We start from the raw sequence: 20,873 nt of genomic DNA, 5'->3' as shown, positions 1-20,873 counted from the left end.
CTACTTTGTTGGCTTCATAAAGTTGACATGTTTTTACTTTTTGAAGACATAAGAGGGCTTCAAAGTAAAGCAGCAACTTTATAATCTGAATTTTTTTTAGGGCCAGTTCATTTTGAAGTGGATTTGAGGGACCTTTCTGTAAGAAATCCCCCATAATGGACCCCATTATGAAAACTGCACCCCTATAAGTATTCAAAATGACATTCAGAAAGTTTGTTAACCCTTTAGGTGTTTCACAGGAATAGCAGCAAAATGCAAGAGAAAACTCGAAATCTCTATTTTCTTCACTAACATATTCTTGTAGCTTGTTTATTTTATTTTTACAAGGGGTTAAAGGAGAAAAATCCCCTCAAAATTTGTAACACAATTTTTCTCAAGTATGGGAACACCTCATGTGGATGTAAAGTGCTCTGTGAGTGCACATCACTGAGGAGGGAAGGAGCAACTTTGGGATTTCGGTGAAAAACTTCCACATGGCACTATTTGGGAAACTACACCCTTCAAGGAACGTAACAAGGGGTACAGTGAGCCTTAAAACCTCACAGGTGTTTGACGGGTTTGCGTTGAACTTGGACATGAAAATTGGATTTTTAACACTAAAAGGTTGGTGTTACCCCAAATTTTTCATTTTCCCATGGGGTAATAGGAGAAAATGCGCCCCAAAATTTGAAGCTCCATTTCTCCCAAGTAAGGAAATACCCCATATGTGGTCGTAAAGTGCTCTGCAGGTCTCAAAAGTGAAGGAGCGCCATTGGGCTTTTGGAGAGAAAATTTGGTTGGAATGGAAGTCGGGGGCCATGTGCGTTTACAAAGCCCCCATGGTGCCAGAACAGTGGACCCCCCCCCCCCCACATGTGACCACATTTCGGAAACTGCACCCCTCACTGAATGTAATAAAGGGTGCAGTGAGCATTTTCACCCCACTGGCGTTTGACATAAGTTTGGAACAGTGGGCTTTACGGACGACTGTCTGGCAGCATGGGGGCTTTGTAAACACACGTGGCCTTCAAGTCCAGCCAAATTCTCTCTCCAAAAGCCCAATGGCGCTCCTTCTCTTCTGAGCCCTGTAGTGCACCCGCAGAGCACTTTACGACCACATATGGGGGTATTTCCATACTCAAAAGAAATGGGGTTAAAAATTTTGCTTGACTTTATCTATTACCCCATGTGAAAATGAAAAATTTGTGCATTTGGAAAATGAAGCATTTCAGTGAAAAAAATAAAATTAAAACACCTGTATGGTGTTCAGGCTTACTATACTCCCTTTAGGGATGTAGTTTCCAAAATGGGGTCACATGTGGGTGTTTTCCTTTTTGCCTTTATGTCAGAACCGCTGTAACTAATAGCCACCCCTGTGCAAATTTAGGCCTCAAATGTACATGGTGCGCTTTCATTCCTGAGCCTTGTTTACATCCACATATGGGGCATTTCCGTACTCAGGAGAAATTGCGTTACAAATTTTGGGGGTCTTTAGTATGGGGCAACACCAGCATGTTAGTGTAAAAAATATTTTTTTATACTAACTTGCTGGTGTTGCCCCATATTCCTTTTCATAAGGAGTAAAAGGAGAAAGTACCCCCAAAATTTCTCCAAAGTACAGAAATATCCCATATGTGGCCCTAAACTGTTGCCTTTAAATATGACAGGGCTCCGAAAGGAGAGAGCGCTATGCGCATTTGAGGCCTAAATTAGGGATTTGCATGGGGCAGACCCGGATGCAAGTATGGCGCTTGCCTCCTACAGCAAAAATACTCTAGGGCAGTGTTTCCCAAACAGGGTGCCTCCAGCTGTTGCAAAACTCCCAGCATGCCTGGACAGTCAGTGGCTCTCCAAATTTTTTTGCAACAGTTGGGGGCTCTGTTAAGGAAACAGTGGCATACAAGGCATTTTTCATTTCATGTGGAGGGGTTTGTGTTAGGGTGTGAACATCTAGTGTTTTACCCTTTATTTTGTGTAGTGTAGTGTTTTTATAGGGTACATTCACATAGGCGGGGGTTCACAGCGAGTTTCCCGCTGGGAGTTTTAGCTGCAGCAGTAAATTTGCTGCAACTCAAACTTGCATCCGGAAACTCACTGTAAACCCCCCCACCCATGTCCGGTATTGGGACATCCCTAGCGTAGTTGACTACCTTTATGCATACTTCAAAATCAAATGTACTGTAAGTGGAACTGTGAAAAAGAGACAAAACATGGTGTGAACTCACCATTACACAGTTTTTATTTATTCCTCTTCAATGTGTTACTTACAGACTTTGCCACATCTGAATTTTCCCTAATGGATGTATATTTCTTGTAGCAAATCTTATGTATACCTCTGTAGCCAATATATGGATATTGCATTCACACAACGTTTTGGCCACGCATTGCACATGTACATAAGACAACTTCCAAAAAGGTTTTCTGATGTATACCGCAATACTGCAGCCTATTTAGGTGGATCCATTGACTTTGATGGCCTAAAGTAGTTTATTAGTCACTATGTTAGGTTCATTTCCTGTTTTATACTTCATTTGGGGTTCAAAAGTGAGGCCCTTTGTGCTTTTGAGTCCCACACAGTACTTGTTCAGGGGATAGACTATGTTCAACCAATTAAAGGGGCTACCCAGGAATAGAAAAATACTCATGTCTTGCAAAAAGAGCACCACATCTGTCCTCGGGTTGCTTGTGGTGTTACAACTGTGCCCCCACCACTTTAATGCAGTTGAGCTGCAATGTCACACACAACCTTGGGGACAAGGTGTGGTGGTTTATTTTTATTTTTTTATTTATTTTTTTGCAGAAATCAGCTCTGTTTCTACAGGCTGTTAGTTGGCCTGCCGGAAACCCAATGCGGTAAACCATTTTGACAGGTGCCTTATGTGTGGTCAAAATAGGGTGTGGATGGCACCCTTATCATAATCTTCATTTATTAAGTTTGCCTCTCTGTTTATCCTTTTTAGATGCCTCATGCTGAGAAGAACTTTCCTAACCATGTCCATGATTTATCTTTTGAACCTTGCTTAAAAAAGTCCAGGCCGGACTATTCCTCATGGGCAAAGAGCTATACTGATGTCTACAAGGAGCATTATTCAGAATCAAAGAACTGGAGTTTCTCATCCGGCTCAGAAGAAAGATACAATCCGTCACACAGATGGGAAAGTGGAACAAGTAGAGGTTACAAAGATGTAAGACATGATACAGAGTCTTATCTGGAGCCTCAAAGACATCACTTGGGTCAAGATGATGCTAATAAAAGAGACTGCAGTAAGACCGACAAGTGTCCATTTGTACCTTCTGGAAGAGAAAAACGGGAATATGACCCTGATGTGACATTTTCAGGAACCAGTTCCTCTTTTATAGGACCGCTATGTCGACCTCCACCTAAAGAAGACTCTGTACCTAAAGTCACTAAAGATCCAAATGCTCCTCCTTCCTTCACAATTGCCACGGTGGAGTTGGGTAAGTCGGCAAGTCAGTCCAAAGGCCAGAATGGGATGGACTATGAACTGCGTCAGTTTTACAAAGAGTTGGATGAGCTTGAAGCAGAGGCTGATGACACGACTAAGCCGGTCACTCACACAGATGTGGACATCAAGCAGCGTATCAGCCCTTACCCTGATAAGACACCAGTGCCACCCACGGCCAACCATCACCATGGCCAAGTGCCTGCGTCACAGCCATTCGGACCTCTCCCCAATGCAGCTACAAACTTGGTATCCCTTACCTGCCATGTTAAAGAAGAACCAAGACCTTCACTACCGCTTCATAACCAGTTTTCTTGTCCTGGTCCTCCTCCAACAAACTTTTTATTTGGGGATCATTCAATGCCACCTCCAAGATTTGAAGGTCCTCCTCCACCTACTTTTATAGTACCTTATGGTCCTCCTCCTCCACGATTCAACTATCCAATGACTTTTCCAAGGCCAAGTAATGCACCACCCCCACCACAGTCTCCCAGCTTTACTTGCAATGCTAGAAATGAGCACCCTCCATGGCCTGGACCACCTTTACCTCCTGAAAGTCGGTCCACCTTTCAGGGGGTTCCATATAATAAACCATTTTTACAAGGCACAGGTGAAAGGACGTGGAAAGACCCTCAGCAAAGTGATTTTTGTAGACAGGAAGATGAACGGATATTACCTCATATGGATAATGTGTCACATGAGCAGTACAGATTCAAGGAGAAAAAAGTATTGGTGCTGTTAAGAGGAGTTCCTGGCTCAGGAAAAAGTACGCTGGCTCGGTTAGTATGATAAAGGGACTCCAGCGCCACCCCCACTAACAAGCTGTTACAGGGTAATAGGATGGGTGACAATGATTCAACGCTGTTTGTTCTTTCCTCCATGGCCCCAAAATTCATAGCCTCAAAATCCATATATGCAGTTAAAGTGCTTTGGTGCATTTTCAGCCTAAGGGGCGATTTCAGTCTAAGGGCTTAAGCTGGCAAAAAAAACCATAAAAAAATTATACTCATGAACTCTGCCGTGTCCATCCCGACCAGGTTGTGGCTGAGCAGTGTTACAGCCGTTGATCGGCCTAGTAAATGTTGAAAGGAAAGTACTGCGCAGCTGGAACAGGGCATCATGATGGATGCGGCAGGGGATTGGTACAGGTTAGTATTTATTTTTTCATTTTCTGCTGTGAAGTTGACACTGTGGAAATGAATGGGAGGCTGCTTACTGTCCGTAGCATATTGCTGTGGACAGAGCCCTAATCCGGAGGAAGCTGCTGTAAGCAGAATCTGCTCAAAATCTGCTCATAAAAATTCCACACACAAACTCTGTAGTATGAACTGGGCCTTAGGTCTTGTGCGCAAAGGAGAATGAAGAGGAATATTTCCGTACTAAAATTCTGCTTTGAAACTAGGGCTGGGCGGTATACCGGTTTATACCGAATGCCGAAATTTTTGTGCTGCACGATATGAATTTTAACCCTTACCGCAATACCGGTTTGGCCCCTCCCCCTCGGGAATGAATTATCAGCCCAGCGCTGCACTGTCTCCACATCAGGGAACTAATCGGGGAACCCCCCCCCCCCCAATTATTAGCCCAGCGCTGTCCCCATCAGGGTACTACTCACATGTCGCCCGCATGCGCTGCCTTACTCGTCCTGTTTGTTGCGGCCGCCGGCGCTTACACTCTATAGTATCATAATTATCTCCAACCTGCGGACCTCCAGATGTTGCAAAACTACAACTCCCAGCATGCCCGGACAGCCAATGGCTGTCCGGGCATGCTGGGAGTTGTAGTTTTGCAACATCTGGAGGTCCGCAGGTTGGAGACCACTGCTCTATACTGTGCGGTATCCCTATGCCCGGGCTGCAAAAAATTAACAAAATAAACTTTAACTCACCTCCCGTTGCTCCGGTACCGGCCTCACTTGTTTCCTTGGGACGGGAATGTCGAACAGCCATCAGCCTATCACCGGCCGCAGCGATGTTCGGCCTCGCCCAGTGATAGGCTGAGCCCATTGTCATGTAAGAAGCCGGCTTCTTACATGACAATGAGCTCAGCCTATCACCGGCACCGGAACATCGCTGCGGCCGGTGATAGGCTGACGGCTGTCCGATGTTCCCGTCCCCAGTGTAAGGCCGACGTAGGTGCGTTAAAGTTTATTTTGTTTACATTTTGCAGCACGGGCATAGGGATACAGCTATAGAGTGTCAGCCGGCGGCCGCAACAAACGGGATGAAGAGGAGGGCAGCGCTTACGGGGGAGATGTGAGTATTTACCCCGATGGGGATGTGGGCTGATAATTGATATGGGGGGGGCTAGGAAATACCGTGATACACACATTTGGTCATACCGCCCAGCCCTATTTGAAACCCTCTTTCTGCTCTGTGCTGAAATGAAGAAAAATTGGTGTGGAATTTTAAGCAGTCCTGTTGACTTCAATGGGATTTTGCTGAAAAAAAATCAGAAATTGGCACATTAATTCTTCAGGCAGAATTTCAGATCAGCATCAGACATTTTACACGCTAAAATGAATGTATGGGAGTCAGATTCCCAGCAGAATCCACGCTTAAATGAACAAGGAGTGGTTCACACTGAGGAATCCTCCAGCTAAGGAATCTCTGAGTGCGCCAGTCAGTCAGTGCTGGGACCGTGCGGACATTGCCGTTTCCATAGACAATAAGGCATTTCGCTTGGATTCTGATGTAAGAATGAGCAGGATCATTTTTTTGGTGGCTGAATTTCAGCAGCGGAACTTCTGTTGTTGAAATTTCGTAGTCTTCACTGTGCAGTGGAATCTCATTGTCAGCATTTGGATTCTGCTGCATTAGAATTTCCCAGATAAATTATGCTAGAAAGTTCTGTAGTGTGAACCTAACATAATTCTGCATGTATTCTGCCTGGACTATAACTCCTGTTGATTTCAATGAGATTTCCACAACCACATTCACACATAGTAATTTCAGCTTGTAAATTTCCGATGCTGATCTGAATTTTGCCTGAAAAATTTGCATGTCAATTCTAGAAGCAGAATCTGTGACTAAACCTCCCATTGAAGTCAATTCAACTTTGTATTTCTCATATTTTTATTCCATAATTCTACACCAATTCGCCTTCATTTCTGCTTCTTTTCAGCATGGAGCGAAATAGGATTATCATACACTTAGTTTTCACACAGAATTGCCAGGGTTTGGTCTCCTAACACTGTACCACCAGTCTATGTGGTCTTAAAGGGGTACTGCAATGGAAAACTTTTTTTTTTTTTTTTTTTTTTTTAAATCAACTGGTGCCAGAAAGTTAAACAGATTTGTAAATTACTTCTATTAAAAATGTTAATCCTTTCAGTACTTTTTAGCAGCTGTTTGCTACAGAGGAAAATCTTTATTTATTTATTTTTTTTTTGTGTTGTCCACAGTGCTCTCTGCTGACACCTGATGCCCGTATCAGGAACTGTCCAGAGCAGGAGAAAGTCCCCAAAGCAAACCTCTGCTGCTCTGGACAGTTCCCGGACAGAGGTGTCAGCAGAGAGCACTGTGGACAATCAAAAAGTAAAGAATTTCCTCTGCAGCATACAGCTGATAAAAAGTACTAAAAGGGTTAAGATTTTTTAATAGAAGTCATTTACAAATCTGTTTAACTTTCTGGCACCAGTTCATTAAAAAAAAAAAAAGTTTTCCACCGGAGTACCCCTTAAAAATTGTGACCTTCTTCTCAAACCCCTTACCTAACGTTTAGGTGTATAGTTATACAGGGACAGAAATTCATATAGAACTTAAGAACCTGAACATTTCAGTACGACCAATCCATTTGTATGGCATAACCCCCAAACTATTCACCCACCCCGCCTCCCCCTGACAGGTGATGTTGGGCATGTTGCTTTTCAACTGGCCAATCCTTTTTGTTGTCTGGAAGGTAAGCCACTGCCAGAGGAGTCTGGCAGCGGCTTACCTCCCCATTCCATCTTCAGAACATGTGCAAGTTTGGCAATTTCAGATGGGGTGAGCGGGACCGATTGCAGTTGGCTGTACAAACGTTCACCTGACTGCTATAGAAGGTGACTCAGACTCTGGTCAGGTAGAGCAGTGTTTACCAACCAGGGTGCCTCCAGCTGTTGCAAAATTACAACTCCCAGCATGCCAAAGGCTGTCCGGGACTGCTGGTAGTTGTAGTTTTGTAACAACTGGAGGCACCCTGTTTGGGAAACACTGAGGTGGAGTCAGGTAGACTCTGGTCAGGTACTCTGTAGTGGGTAGATACTCTGATTGTAAGGGAATGTCACCAGGACCAGTGGCATGTTAATCAGCTGCTTTGCATATTCCTCTTCCCAGAGTTCTTAGTGGAAGGCTAAATTGCTTACAATTCTCCACACTTTGTACTCTCTGCAAGGAGAACACTCCCCCCCCCCCCCTACCCACCTTTATAGCAGGGTCACACAGGGTGCATCTGCAGTGTATTTCACCTTGCTGATTCGCCAACGGAAGTAACAGAGGGACTGCAGAGTGAGCACCCGGCTGTGGCCAGGTAGCTTTGTGTGTCCGCTCGTAGTGGTGAATTCCCCGCTGTAGTAATCCACTGCTACGAGCAAATACACAGAGCTACCATATGCGCTTGGCACATCTCTGCTGCGAGTGTTCCCCTGCCCTTAGATGTGATGTACAGTTTGCAGAGCTGCATAACGACATTCGGGCAGTGCACCATTTTGGTTGTTTCCTTATGGGTTGCATATCCCTTTCTTTGGCATGCTTTGTTTAATACGTGAAGGGATTGCTAGACAGGATATCCCCTTCTATGCATGGGGCAAACTATGTTTTGCTGCAGAGATCTTAGGCCCCTTTCACACTACAGGTATCATCCTCCTTTTTTACTGACATTATTTTACAATAACAGATGAAAAGAAACACTGATGCAATAACTGGTAATAACGGATAATAACTGATGACCATAATTCTTTATTTTTTCTTAAAAAAAACCTGATGTTGTTCATCCGTTATGATCCATTATTACCAGTTACATCCATTTTAATTTTTTTATCAGGTTTTTAACCCTTTTTTTTTTGTAAAGCTTTACTGAGCATGCTCAGTACAAAAAAACAGATGTTAAAAAAAAAACTGACAATAACTGATAACAGATGTTGTGTTTTTTTTTTTTTTGGTCATCCGGTTCCCATAGACTTCAATGTTAAATTTTAACGTCTGGTTTTTCACGATTTTTTTTTTTTTTTTGCCGGACCAAAAATTAGTGCATGCACAGTCTTTTGTGCCAGCAAAAATAACTGACATTAGTAAAAACGGACATAACTGATGAAAAAGGATGCTCAAAAAATCCTATTGACATGAATGGGATTTTTTGTCGGCCGTTTTCAGGTGTTTTTGCAGGGAGTAATAACGGAGGTTTTTTTTACAGGATGATACCTGTAGTGTGAAAGGGGCCTAATATGGTGTTACATGCAGCTGAAGGCCACTGTAAACTTGTACTTTGTTAGCCAATCTAAGAGAAGCGTGCAGCCCCTGTAATTTACATAGAATCCATTAAACATGGCAACAGTTCTCTCTCCCTCAGAACACCAAAGTCAGCTGATAACCCCATCATTTCTCGTGTACACCCCATCGATGTAGTTGTTTCCGCATGATCCAGCTATCTAATTTCTCTCATTTCACAGTACTCTGCTCCGCCAGGCTCCTGACGGGATTGTCCTCAGCACCGATGATTACTTTTGCCAGGAAAATGGATACACATACGATGTGAAATTGCTTGGGGATGCCCATAGCTGGAATCAGAACAGAGGTGTGTGACGTGTACTGGTATTAGAAGTAGAGTGAAAAAGTCTTTTATTTAGTGCGAAGGAAAATAAAGATACTAGCCCTGACTTACTATTATAAATCTGACTTTTTTATCGTGTTGTGTGCCAAATTCCGGCGCATTGCACCAGAATTCTTTTGACGGCAGAAAAAAAAAAAAAAAACATGTCCAACTCTCCATTTTACTGAGAGAACCCGAAAAGGGGCGTGTCTTTCGATGAAAGGGGCGTGGTCACACAAAAAGGATGTGTTCCCGACATTTTCACAAAAACCCAACATATTTAATAAGGTTTCCACAGAAAATGTGGTGGATTTGAGCCGAGGAAAACCCGACAGATCAGAACATGTGTGAAAAAAAAATTTAAATAAATAAAGCTATATGTAAGGAAAAGTGCATAATGTAGGGAAACCTTAGTAAATACAGTGGAAAAAAAATTGTAGGGAAATAAAACCCACAAAGAAACCTACACAACACTCTTAGAAATTCAACCTAGTGGCCCTGATTTACTAACGCTTTCACCAAAAAAAAAAAAAGCACTTTTTTTGCTTTAAATTTTTGCAGAAAGAAATGAAAAATTCTCAAACTTTTGGGAAAATAAGCATTGCTTAAAAATTCATGGTACACTAACCTACACCAGAAAAATGTTTAGTATGGATAGATTATATTATACTAGTAACTTCTGTATGGGTAAGGCAATAGTCTCTTCCCAATCTCGGTGTAGGTCAGTATTCCCTGATATATACCTCTCACATTTCGTGTGTCTCAGAGTGGTTTTGCTGTGTGTGCATGTGTCTTTTCCTTGCACAATTGTTAGGTGCAGAGTCCACTCGCCGACTCGCAGGCGCTCTGTGTGGCATCTCGTAGTGGCGGATTGCCGCTGTGAGTAAGCCAGGGGCAGAGCGAGGCGAGGGAAGGGGGGGTTGGCATCAGCTGGAGGCACAAAATGGGTTGGGTCACCAGTGGATCTGCAGCGTAAAATACACTGTGGATCCATTACGTGTGACCCTACCCTTACAGTGGAAGGAAAAATCTTTATTATCCATAAACTTCTATTGCACACTATGACAGCAGTACCAGATTAGTCAGATGTCCAACTCTAATGGCACAGGACAGACACTGTGGACTTGAACAGGGTACATCCACAGGATAGGGGATAAAAGTCTGATCGCGGGGGTCCAACTGCTGGGGCTCCCTGTGATCTCCTGTACAGGCCCTGTCTTGCGTACCAGTACTTGGAGCTGAGCGGCCCCTACCTTCTTGGATAAACACAAGTGACTGCTCTCTCAGCCAATCACCGGCCGCAGTGATGTCCCACCTAAGCCGGTGATTGGCAGAGCAGGCTGTCTCTTGCCTTCGTCCAGGAAAGTGCTCGTCCTGTACAGAAGATCACGGGAGACTCCAGCCGTTGGACTGCCGCAATCAGGCATCCTATGGATAGGGAAAAAATGTCTAAAAAGTTTAGTTCCTTGGAATACCCCTACAAAGTGTCTGTCATTTAGAGAAAAAAAAAAAGCTGTCAGGGTTTGGGTGTTTTTCCCAGCACTTTCCATCAAATGGTAGAAGTCTAAACACCCAGCCTAGTGTTTGCTAGCCAGGGTGCATATCTGGGCATGCTGGTAGTTGTAGTTTTGCAATAACTGGTAGTACTCTGGTTGGGAAACCCTGTCCTGGCCGATCAAAACTTTTCACTTGTCTCTGTGACGTGAAGTTTTTCCTAATGACACAGACACTTTAATTCAAAAGTGCCCTCCAATATAGTTGCAGTTCCTGTTGTCACACCATGTGTGTAAAGGAAAGGTAACGACCACATTTTTACTGACTTCTGATCTATGAATACAGTATATGGATCTCTTGACAAATAAGAGATATAGATAAAGCACTCACCGCAGCAAGAGATTCAGCAACACGATTCAGATTTATTCCAAACTTGGAGTAGTGCAAACAAGGCGGACAGACACAGGGAGCATTGATGGAACAGGTGAGGCGGGGGCGTGACGAAGGGGTGGCAACCGGTTTCACGCACTGAGGCGCTTCCTCTGGCCCACACTGAGCGTGGGCCAGAGGAAGCGCCTCAGTGCGTGAAACCGGTTGCCACCCCTTCGTCATGCCCCCGCCTCACCTGTTCCATCAATTAGGGATCGACCGATATCGTTTTTTTTTTGGGGGGGGGGCGATAGCTGATAACTTATACCGGAATATCGGTATACGTTAACGGCTATTTAACCCCCCGTTCCCTGGCGACACCGCTGCAGATCATTGATTTAAAGCGAGCGCTTTAAATCAATGAACTGCAGCGGCTTTTGCGGTGTCAGAGACCACCACCACCCACTTCTCTCCCCCTGCCTGTCCTGGGGTCTTAAGTCCTATCACTGCCGCTGCCCCCCTCCCCCCCGCGCCATACGCCCCGCCACCCCGGCCAGAGACCACCACCACCGCTGCCCCATTGCCTCCCCCATTCCCGGTTTTATAATTACCTGTTCCTGGGATCCGCGCTACATCTGGCTCCGGTGGCGTTCTCCTGAGCTGTGACTGTGCGCACTGACGGTGATGTCGCGTTGAGGACGTCACTCGTCATTGTGCAGTGCACAGCGTAACACAGGACGCCGCAGGAGCCAGAAGCAGCCCGGGCCCCGGGAACAGGTAATTGTAAAACTGGGGATGGGGGAGGCAATGGGGGTAACGGTTGTGGTCTCTGGCCAGTGCGCGGGGGGGGGGCATTATCCGCAAGGTAATTGCCGATACCAAGAATGTCCCAAATCGTGAATATCGGCCAATAATATCGGCCAAACCGATAATTTGTCGATCCCTACCATCAATGCTCACTGTGTGTCTGTCCGCATTGTTTGTACCGCTCCAAGTTTGGAATAAATCTGAATCGTGTTGCTGAATCTCTGGCTGCTGTGAGTGCTTTATCTATATCTCTTTTGTCAAGAGTATGCTGTACCACTGAACTTTTTTCCTGATACGAGCACCGCCATCACTCATAGCAACCACTAACCGGACAGATACCTATACTAGCTGAACTGTATTATTCATACTATTGCTCTCTATATGCGTTAACAGTAGCGGTGCCAGACCTATTCGTTTGTTGTACAGTATATGGATCTTTTTACATTTTAAAGGGAAATCATCCACTCAATGTAGCCAAATTTTCTAGCCTTGGGCTACGTTCACACGGTAGAATTTCTAAGCTAAGTTCCGCTGGAATATTCACCTGGGAAATTCCACAAAATTTACTGCACACGGTGTTAAATGGGCTTTCCGCTGTCTAATTCACCTGATGGAATTTTCGCCTTGGAAATACCAGATTCTGCAAAAACACAAAACCGGTCTTTAAATTTTGTGGAATTTTGTGGTGGAATCCCATTAAAGTCAATCGTACTCTGAATCCCAGCCAGAATCTGTGTGTCGAGTGAACCCAAATAACGCAAAACATCCGCAGCCAGAATTGCAGAATGGAATTTAAGTGGAATCACAGAAAGTCTGCTGTGTGAACAAAGCCTTACTGCAGAGCTGTACTTGGTTTTGCCTCTCTTACCGCTGGCAATTGTTTGGCAGATTATTTTATTCATGCAAAGAAGAATATTTTCTGGCGCCTGAGAAGCTATGAAGAGATAAATTAAAAGGCTGTCCATTTGTGGTTTAATGTTTTCATCATCCTAGACACTCGGTCATGATAATAATGTGAAATATGTTTTCTTGTAACCTTTTCAATTATTTATACTGCAGCCAGAAGAGCACTGAATGACGGGTGTTCTCCTGTTATTATCGATAACACGAATATCCAGAGCTGGGAAATGAAGCCATATGTACAGATGGTGAGGATCCCGAACTGTTATGTGGAACACAAAGAAACTGCGAATACATTTACATATAGGAAACGCATCATCATCACAAGTCTAATTATACGTTCTTTTTTCTAGGCCATAGATAGGAGCTATTATATAGAATTTTTGGAGCCCGATACTTGGTGGAAAAAAGACGCTCATGAACTGGAAAAGTAAGATGATGTTTATAGGACAGTCAACATTCTCTATATGACCCATATGAACATGGGGGTTCCCCAACTTGCCAACCAATATGCCAACACATCACGTGTGGGGCATATGGCAGCCGGATCTGGCGGGATGATTTGAAAACAGTCAGCTTGACTCCAGTCAGCTCATTTTCAGACCGTATCCAGTTCTTTGCTGGACTGAAGACCGCCGTCTGCACAAGTTTTCAATTCAGATAGAAAGATAGATACTGTCCGAAAACGAGCTGGCAGAGTGGCGGCAGCCAGATTTCAAATATACCCATCAGATCCGGCTGCCGTATACCCCAAACGTGATGTGAATGCAGTCCTTCTATGTTTTGCTAATTCGTTGTTAAACATTGAGAATTGTCTCTCCAGGGCTGAGCATATGCAAGATCAAAGCAATAAAGCTTGTGAGGAAGTGAAAGGGATTTTCCCAAAATTTTTTACCCTTCCAGTACTTACCCTTTACCCTTCCAGTACTTATTAGCAGCTGTATGTTACAGAGGAAATTCTTTTCTTTTTTAATTTCTTTTCTGTCCACAGTGCTCTTTGCTGACACCTGATGCCCGTATCAAGAACTGTCCAGAGCAGGAGAAAATCCCCATAGCAAACCTATGCTGCTCTGGACAGTTCCTGACATGGACAGAGGTGTCAGAAGAGAGCACTGTGGACGTGACAAAAAAATTCAAAAATAATAGAATTTCCTCTGTAGCATGTACTGGAAGGCTGAAATTTTTTTAAATAGTCATTTACACATCTGTTTAACTTTCTGGCACCAGTTCATTTAAAAGATTTTTTTTTTTTTCCACCGGCGTACCCCTTTAACCCCTTTACTTAGCGCACCAGGACATATATTTACATCCTGTACATGACCTGAGCCTGATGGCAGCCAGGGACCCACCTGTAATGGCTGACAACCCCGATCACGTGGATGTCTGCCATTAACCCCATCAGATGCCGTGATCGATACAGATTACAGAATCTGTGGGAGTGCGGTCAGAAATATGAATGATCGGTTCGCCTGCAGCGCTGCCGCGGCGATCCGATCATCCAGAACAGCGCAGGGAGGTCCCCTCACCTGCCTCTGCTGCCTTCCACGGGTCTTCTGCTCTGGTCTGAGATGGAGCAGACCAGAGCAGAAGATGACCAATAACACTGATCAGTGCTATGCCCTGTGCATAGCACTGAACAGTATTAGCAATCAATAGTCCCTATGGGGACTATTAAAGGGTAAAAAAAAATTAGAAAAATCCCCTCCCCCAATAAAAATTTTAAATGTCCTTTTTTTCCCCATTTTACCCCCATAAAGTGTATAAAAAAAAATTAATACACACATTTGGTATCGCCGCGTGCGTAAATGGCAAAATATAATGTTGTTGATTCCGTACGGTGAGCGTAAAAAAAGAGCAAAATTGCTGCTTTTTTGTCACATTTTATTAAAAAAAATAATAATAAAAAAATTTATAAAAGTTTACCAAATGTGGTATCAATAAATAGTACAGATCATGGCGCAAAAAATGAGCCCTCATGCCACCGCTTATATGGAAAAATGAAAAAGTTATAGGTCATCAAAATAGAAGGATTTTAAACATACTACCGTATATGCCGGCGTATAAGACGACCCCCAACTTTTACAGTTAAAATATAGAGTTTGGGATATACTTGCCGTATAAGACTACCCCTCCTACCGCTATGTACAGTACCTTATAGTTCCCCCACATTAGGTCGGCAGCATGTTCCCCCACATTAGGTCGGCAGCATGTTCCCCCACATTAGGTCGGCAGCATGTTCCCCCACATTAGGTCGGCAGCATGTTCCCCCACATTAGGTCGGCAGCATGTTCCCCCACATTAGGTCGGCAGCATGTTCCCCCACATTAGGTCGGCAGCATGTTCCCCCACATTAGGTCGGCAGCATGTTCCCCCACATTAGGTCGGCAGCATGTTCCCCCACATTAGGTCGGCAGCATGTTCCCCCACATTAGGTCGGCAGCATGTTCCCCCACATTAGGTCGGCAGCATGTTCCCCCACATTAGGTCGGCAGCATGTTCCCCCACATTAGGTCGGCAGCATGTTCCCCCACATTAGGTCGGCAGCATGTTCCCCCACATTAGGTCGGCAGCATGTTCCCCCACATTAGGTCGGCAGCATGTTCCCCCACATTAGGTCGGCAGCTCCCCCCCCCCCCACATTAGGTTGGCAGCTCCCCCCCCCACATTAGGTCGGCAGCTCCCCCCCCCCCCCACATTAGGTCGGCAGCTCCCCCCACAGACATACAACTTTCAGCCATATAGAGTGTATGCCTGGAGGCTGTATGTCTGTGTACTGCCCCCCACAGTGTTCCGGTCACCGCTCCTCCGGCCCAGGTTCACAATCTACTGCTATGGCCTATGGACCATAGCAGCAGTCCCGGGACCAGAGGAGCGGTGATCGGAACACTGTAGATGACGCGCCGCCGGTCACTCACCAGGCCCCGGCCTCGCTCGTCCTCCTCCGGTCCTCCTGCGCCTCTATGGTTATACGCACGGGACGTCACTGACGTCCCGTGCGTACAACCATAGAGCGGTGGAGAAGCGCAGAGGGAACGGAGGAGGACGCGCGGCGGGCGGGGAATGGTAAGTGACCTGCGGACATCCTTATGTCCCGAAAAGATTTTTCTGGACACGGTGATGTCCGGCATAGGAATACTTACGATTATCGTGCCGGCTCCTGTGTGCGGCTGCAGGCGGGGGCCGGCCAGAGCATGTAAAAACTAATTCATGAATACTAAAAACCAGGGTGTCTCCAGCTGTTGTGAAACTACAACTACCAGCATGCCCGAACAGCCTTTGCCGGTCCGGGCATGCTGGGAGTTGTAGTTTCACAACAGCTGGAGGCACCCTGGTTTTTAAGTATACAGTTATTAGTTTGTACATGCTCTGGCCGGCCCCCGCATGCAGCCGCACACAGGAGCCAGCACGATAATCGTAAGTATTCCTATGCCGGACCCCAATACCCGGCGTATAAGACGACCCCCGACTTTTCAGAAGAAAATTCGGGGTTAAAAAGTCGTCTTATACGCCGGGATATACGGTAATTTGGTTAAAAAGTTAGCGATTTTTTTTTTAAGCGCAACAATAATAAAGTATGTAATCATGGGTATCATTTTAATCGTATTGATCCACAGAATAAAGAACATGTCATTTTTACCATAAATTGTACGGCGTGAAAACGAAACCTTCCAAAATTAGCAAAATTGCGGTTTTCTTTTTAATTTCCCCTCACAAATAGTATTTTTTTTTGGTTGCCATACATTTTATGGTAAAATGAGTGATGTCATTACGCAGGACAATTGGTCCCCAAAAAACAAGCCCTCATTCTAGTCTGTGGAAGAAAATGTAAAAGAGTTACGATTTTTAGAAGATGAGGAGGAAAAAAGCGAAAATGCAAAAATAAAATGGGCTTGGTCCTTAAAGGGGTTATCCAGGAAAAAATTTTTTTTTTTTTTATATATCAACTGGCTCCAGAAAGTTAAACAGATTTGTAAATGAGGAGAAAGCATAGGAGCAGGTGGAGCCAGCACTGTGTAAAATCATTCCTTTATTGAAATCCAGGTTAAAAGTCCATAGACAAGCAGAAGAAAAAATGAGCATTAGGACAACAGTGCATGTGTGCAAGGTTGGAGCACCTGTAGATGCCGACGCGTTTCAGGCCGTTTGGCCCTTAGTCATGGCATACATGTTGTCTCTCCAACACACTCTTTTATACTGAGGAGGCCTAATGTTCACCTCCCACAAGGGGAGGGGAAACAAGGACCAACCCATCTGACCAACTTTATTGTCCTGAGTGCAATAAAAACAAACATGATAAAAAGGTGCTTGCAAAAATCAAAAAGGAGCAAAAAAATATATAGAAAAATTATAAATTACAAAGGAATTTACAAACAAATACTTAATAGTGGAGGATTAGGTCTGTTCTGTTATTCAAACCAAAAGGATAAATGCTGTTAAATAGATAAATCCACATGGCTCCTCTGTTATGTAGGTGCTGTATATTGTCACCTCCTCTTTTGTTTGGAATCATTTTTTCTAATGCAGAAAATTTCAATTTTGAGACATCACCATTATGGGCTGAAAAGAAATGTCTTGACACATTAGACATAACACTAGTGAGGGGACCTGTTGACTGCAGAATATGCTCTTGAATTCATGAGCATATTCTGCCGTCACTATCACTAGTGTTATGTCTAATGTGTCAAGACATTTCTTTTCAGCCCATAATGGTGATGTCTCAAAATTGAAATTTTCTGCATTAGAAAAAATGATTCCAAACAAAAGAGGAGGTGACAATATACAGCACCTACATAACAGAGAAGCCATGTGGATTTATCTATTTAACAGCATTTATCCTTTTGGTTTGAGTAACAGAACAGACATAATCCTCCACTATTAAGTATTTGTTTGTAAATTCCTTTGTAATTTATAATTTTTCTATACATTTTTTTTGCTCTTTTTTGTTTTTTGCAAGCCTTTATATCATGTTTGTTTTTATTGCACTCAGGACAATAAAGTTGGTTGTTCAGATGGGTTGGTCCTTGTTTCCCCTCCCCTTGTGGGAGGTGAACATTAGGCCTCCTCAGTATAAAAGAGTGTGTTGGAGAAACAACATGTATGCCGTGACTAAGGGCCAAACGGCCTGAAACGCGTCGGCTCCAACCTTGCACACATGCACTGTTGTCCTAGTGCTCATTTTTTCTTCTGCTTGTCTATGGACTTTTAACCTGGATTTCAATAAAGGAATGATTTTACACAGTGCTGGCTCCACCTGCTCCTATGCTTTGAACTTTGAGGCTGGCCGTGCACGTGTGGAACAGGTGAGCGGAATCCCCTTTATCTTCAGATTTGTAAATTACTTCTATTAAAAAATCTTAATCCTTTCAGTACTTTTTAGCTGCTGAAGTTAAGCTGTTCTTTTCTGTCTGACAACAGTGCTCTCTGCTGACATCTCTGCTTGTCTCGGGAACTGCACAGAGTAGAATAGGTTTGCTATGGGGATTTGCTTCTACTCTGGACAGTTTCCTTGACAGGTGTCATCAGAGAGCACTTCTCTTTGATGACACGTGTCTCGGGAACTGTCCAAAGAAGAAGCAAACCTCTTCTACTCTGTGCAGTTCCCGAGACAAGCAGAGATGTCAGCAGAGAGCACTGTTGTCAGAGAGAAAAGAACAGCTTAACTTCAGCAGCTGATAATTATTGGAAGGATTAAGATTTTTTAATAGAAGTAATTTACAAATCCGTTTAACTTTCTGGAGCCAGTTGATATAAAAAAAAAAAAGTTTTTTCCTGGAATACCCCTTTAACCCCTTAAGGACTCAGCCCATTTTGGCCTTAAGGACTCAGACAATTTCATTTTTACGTTTTCATTTTTTCCTCCTCGCCTTCTAAAAATCATAACTCTTTTATATTTTCATCCACAGACTAGTATGAGGGCTTGTTTTTTGCGCGACCAGTTGTCCTTTGTAATGACATCACTCATTATATCATAAAATGTATGGCGCAACCAAAAAACACTATTTTTGTGGGGAAATTAAAACGAAAAACGCAATTTTGCTAATTTTGGAAGGTTTTGTTTTCACGCCGTACAATTTCTGGTAAAAATGACATGTGTTCTTTATTCTGAGGGTCAATACGATTAAAATGATACCCATTATTATATACTTTTATATTATTGTTGCGCTTAAAAAAAATCACAAACTTTTTAACCAAATTAGTACGTTTATAATCCCTTTATTTTGATGACCTATAACTTTTTTATTTTTCCGTATAAGCGGCGGTATGGGGGCTCATTTTTTGCGCCATGATCTGTACTTTTTTTTGATACCACATTTGTATATAAAAAACTTTTAATACATTTTTTATAATTTTTTTTTTTAATAAAATGTATTAAAAAAGTAGGAATTTTGGACTTTTTTAATTTTTTTTCGTTCACGCCGTTCACCGTACGGGATCATTAACATTTTATTTTAATAGTTCGGACATTTACGCACGCGGCAATACCAAATATGTCTATAAAAAATGTTTTTTACGCTTTTTGGGGGTAAAATAGGAAAAAACGGACGTTTTACTTTTTTATTGGGGGAGGGGATTTTTCACTTTTTTTTTACTTTTACTTTTACATTTTTTTTTACACTTGAATAGTCCCCATAGGGGACTATTCATAGCAATACCATGATTGCTAATACTGATCTGTTCTATGTATAGGACATAGAACAGATCAGTATTATCGGTCATCTCCTGCTCTGGTCTGCTCGATCACAGACCAGAGCAGGAGACGCCGGGAGCCGCACGGAGGAAGGTGAGGGGACCTCCGTGCGGCGTTATGAATGATCGGATCCCCGCAGCAGCGCTGCGGGCGATCCGATCGTTCATTTTAATCGCGAACTCCCGCAGATGCCGGGATCTGTATTGATCCCGGCACCTGAGGGGTTAATGGCGGACGCCCGCGAGATCGCGGGCGTCGGCCATTGCCGGCGGGTCCCTGGCTGCGATCAGCAGCCGGGATCAGCCGCGCATGACACGGGCATCGCTCCGATGCCCGCGGTTATGCTTAGGACGTAAATGTACGTCCTGGTGCGTTAAGTACCACCTCACCAGGACGTACATTTACGTCCTGCGTCCTTAAGGGGTTAAGGATGTCAAAAAGATGTCAACTTTTGAACACTATTTTCGAGTTTATATCCAAACAGCATAGAACGTAGGGTATGAATACATTACTGATTCTGAGATACAGCCTGTATTATACTCCAGAGCTGCACTCACAAGTCTGGTTGAAGTAAATGCTTATCATTTCTCTGTTCTCAGGAGGAACACGCACAGAGTCCCACGTGAAAAGATTTCCCAAATGTTGGAACGATACGAGCATGATATGACTGTCCCCGTGGTCATGAACTCAATGGAACCCCGTCTTAGTCGCCCTAGTCGCCCACCTCCAGAGGCCCGGCAGAGGTGGGGAGCCTCTGTTGACTGTTCACATAACAGCTCCTCTTTCCATAGCAGATAACAGTCTCCATCTTGCACATATCCCTCCCACAATGCATGTGCCCCCTTCCTGCAACTTTTTATTTTTAAATTTAATTTATAAATATGGATTTACAGATGCACAGAAGTGTTTTCTGGCAGATTTGATGCCATTCCCTTTTTTATTTCTGAAGATTTTATGGTGCAAGACAAACTGTATTCTGTAAATAAGTATTTAAAGGGGTATTCCAGGCCAAAACTTTTTTTTTATATATCAACTGGCTCCGGAAAGTTAAACAGATTTGTAAATTACTTCAATTAAAAAAATCTTAATCCTTCCAATAGTTATTAGCTTCTGAAGTTGAGTTATTTTCTGTCTAACTGCTCAATAATGATGTCACGTCCCGGGAGCTGTGCAGTTCCTATGGGGATATTCTCCCATCATGCACAGCTCCCGGGACGTGACATCATCATTGAGCAGTTAGACAGAAAACTTCAGAAGCTAATAACTATTGGAAGGATTAAGATTTTTTAATAGAAGTAATTTACAAATCTGTTTAACTTTCCAGAGCCAGTTGAGATATATATATATATATATATATATATATATATATATATATATATATATAT

At 43.6% G+C, this 20,873-nt stretch overlaps 1 protein-coding gene across 1 annotated transcript in view; it reads left to right on the top strand.

Moving 5' to 3' along the window:
• Positions 1 to 20,558, top strand: part of LOC130358532 (NEDD4-binding protein 2-like 2) — a 40,645-nt gene extending 20,087 nt beyond the window's left edge. Inside the window, exons 2-6 of the mRNA XM_056561891.1 lie at positions 2,940 to 4,222; positions 9,091 to 9,215; positions 12,960 to 13,048; positions 13,154 to 13,230; positions 20,088 to 20,558. Coding sequence (XP_056417866.1) covers positions 2,940 to 4,222; positions 9,091 to 9,215; positions 12,960 to 13,048; positions 13,154 to 13,230; positions 20,088 to 20,286 — 1,773 coding nt within the window. The 3' untranslated portion in view covers positions 20,287 to 20,558. The remainder of the gene's footprint in view (positions 1 to 2,939; positions 4,223 to 9,090; positions 9,216 to 12,959; positions 13,049 to 13,153; positions 13,231 to 20,087) is intronic.
• Positions 20,559 to 20,873: the final 315 nt, after the last annotated feature.

The sequence above is a fragment of the Hyla sarda genome, chromosome 2 (genome assembly GCF_029499605.1).
Source record: "Hyla sarda isolate aHylSar1 chromosome 2, aHylSar1.hap1, whole genome shotgun sequence".
NCBI classification, from domain to species: Eukaryota; Metazoa; Chordata; class Amphibia; order Anura; family Hylidae; genus Hyla; species Hyla sarda.
Note: the sequence above shows the minus strand (reverse complement) of the source record. Positions and strands in the feature narration are given on the sequence as shown.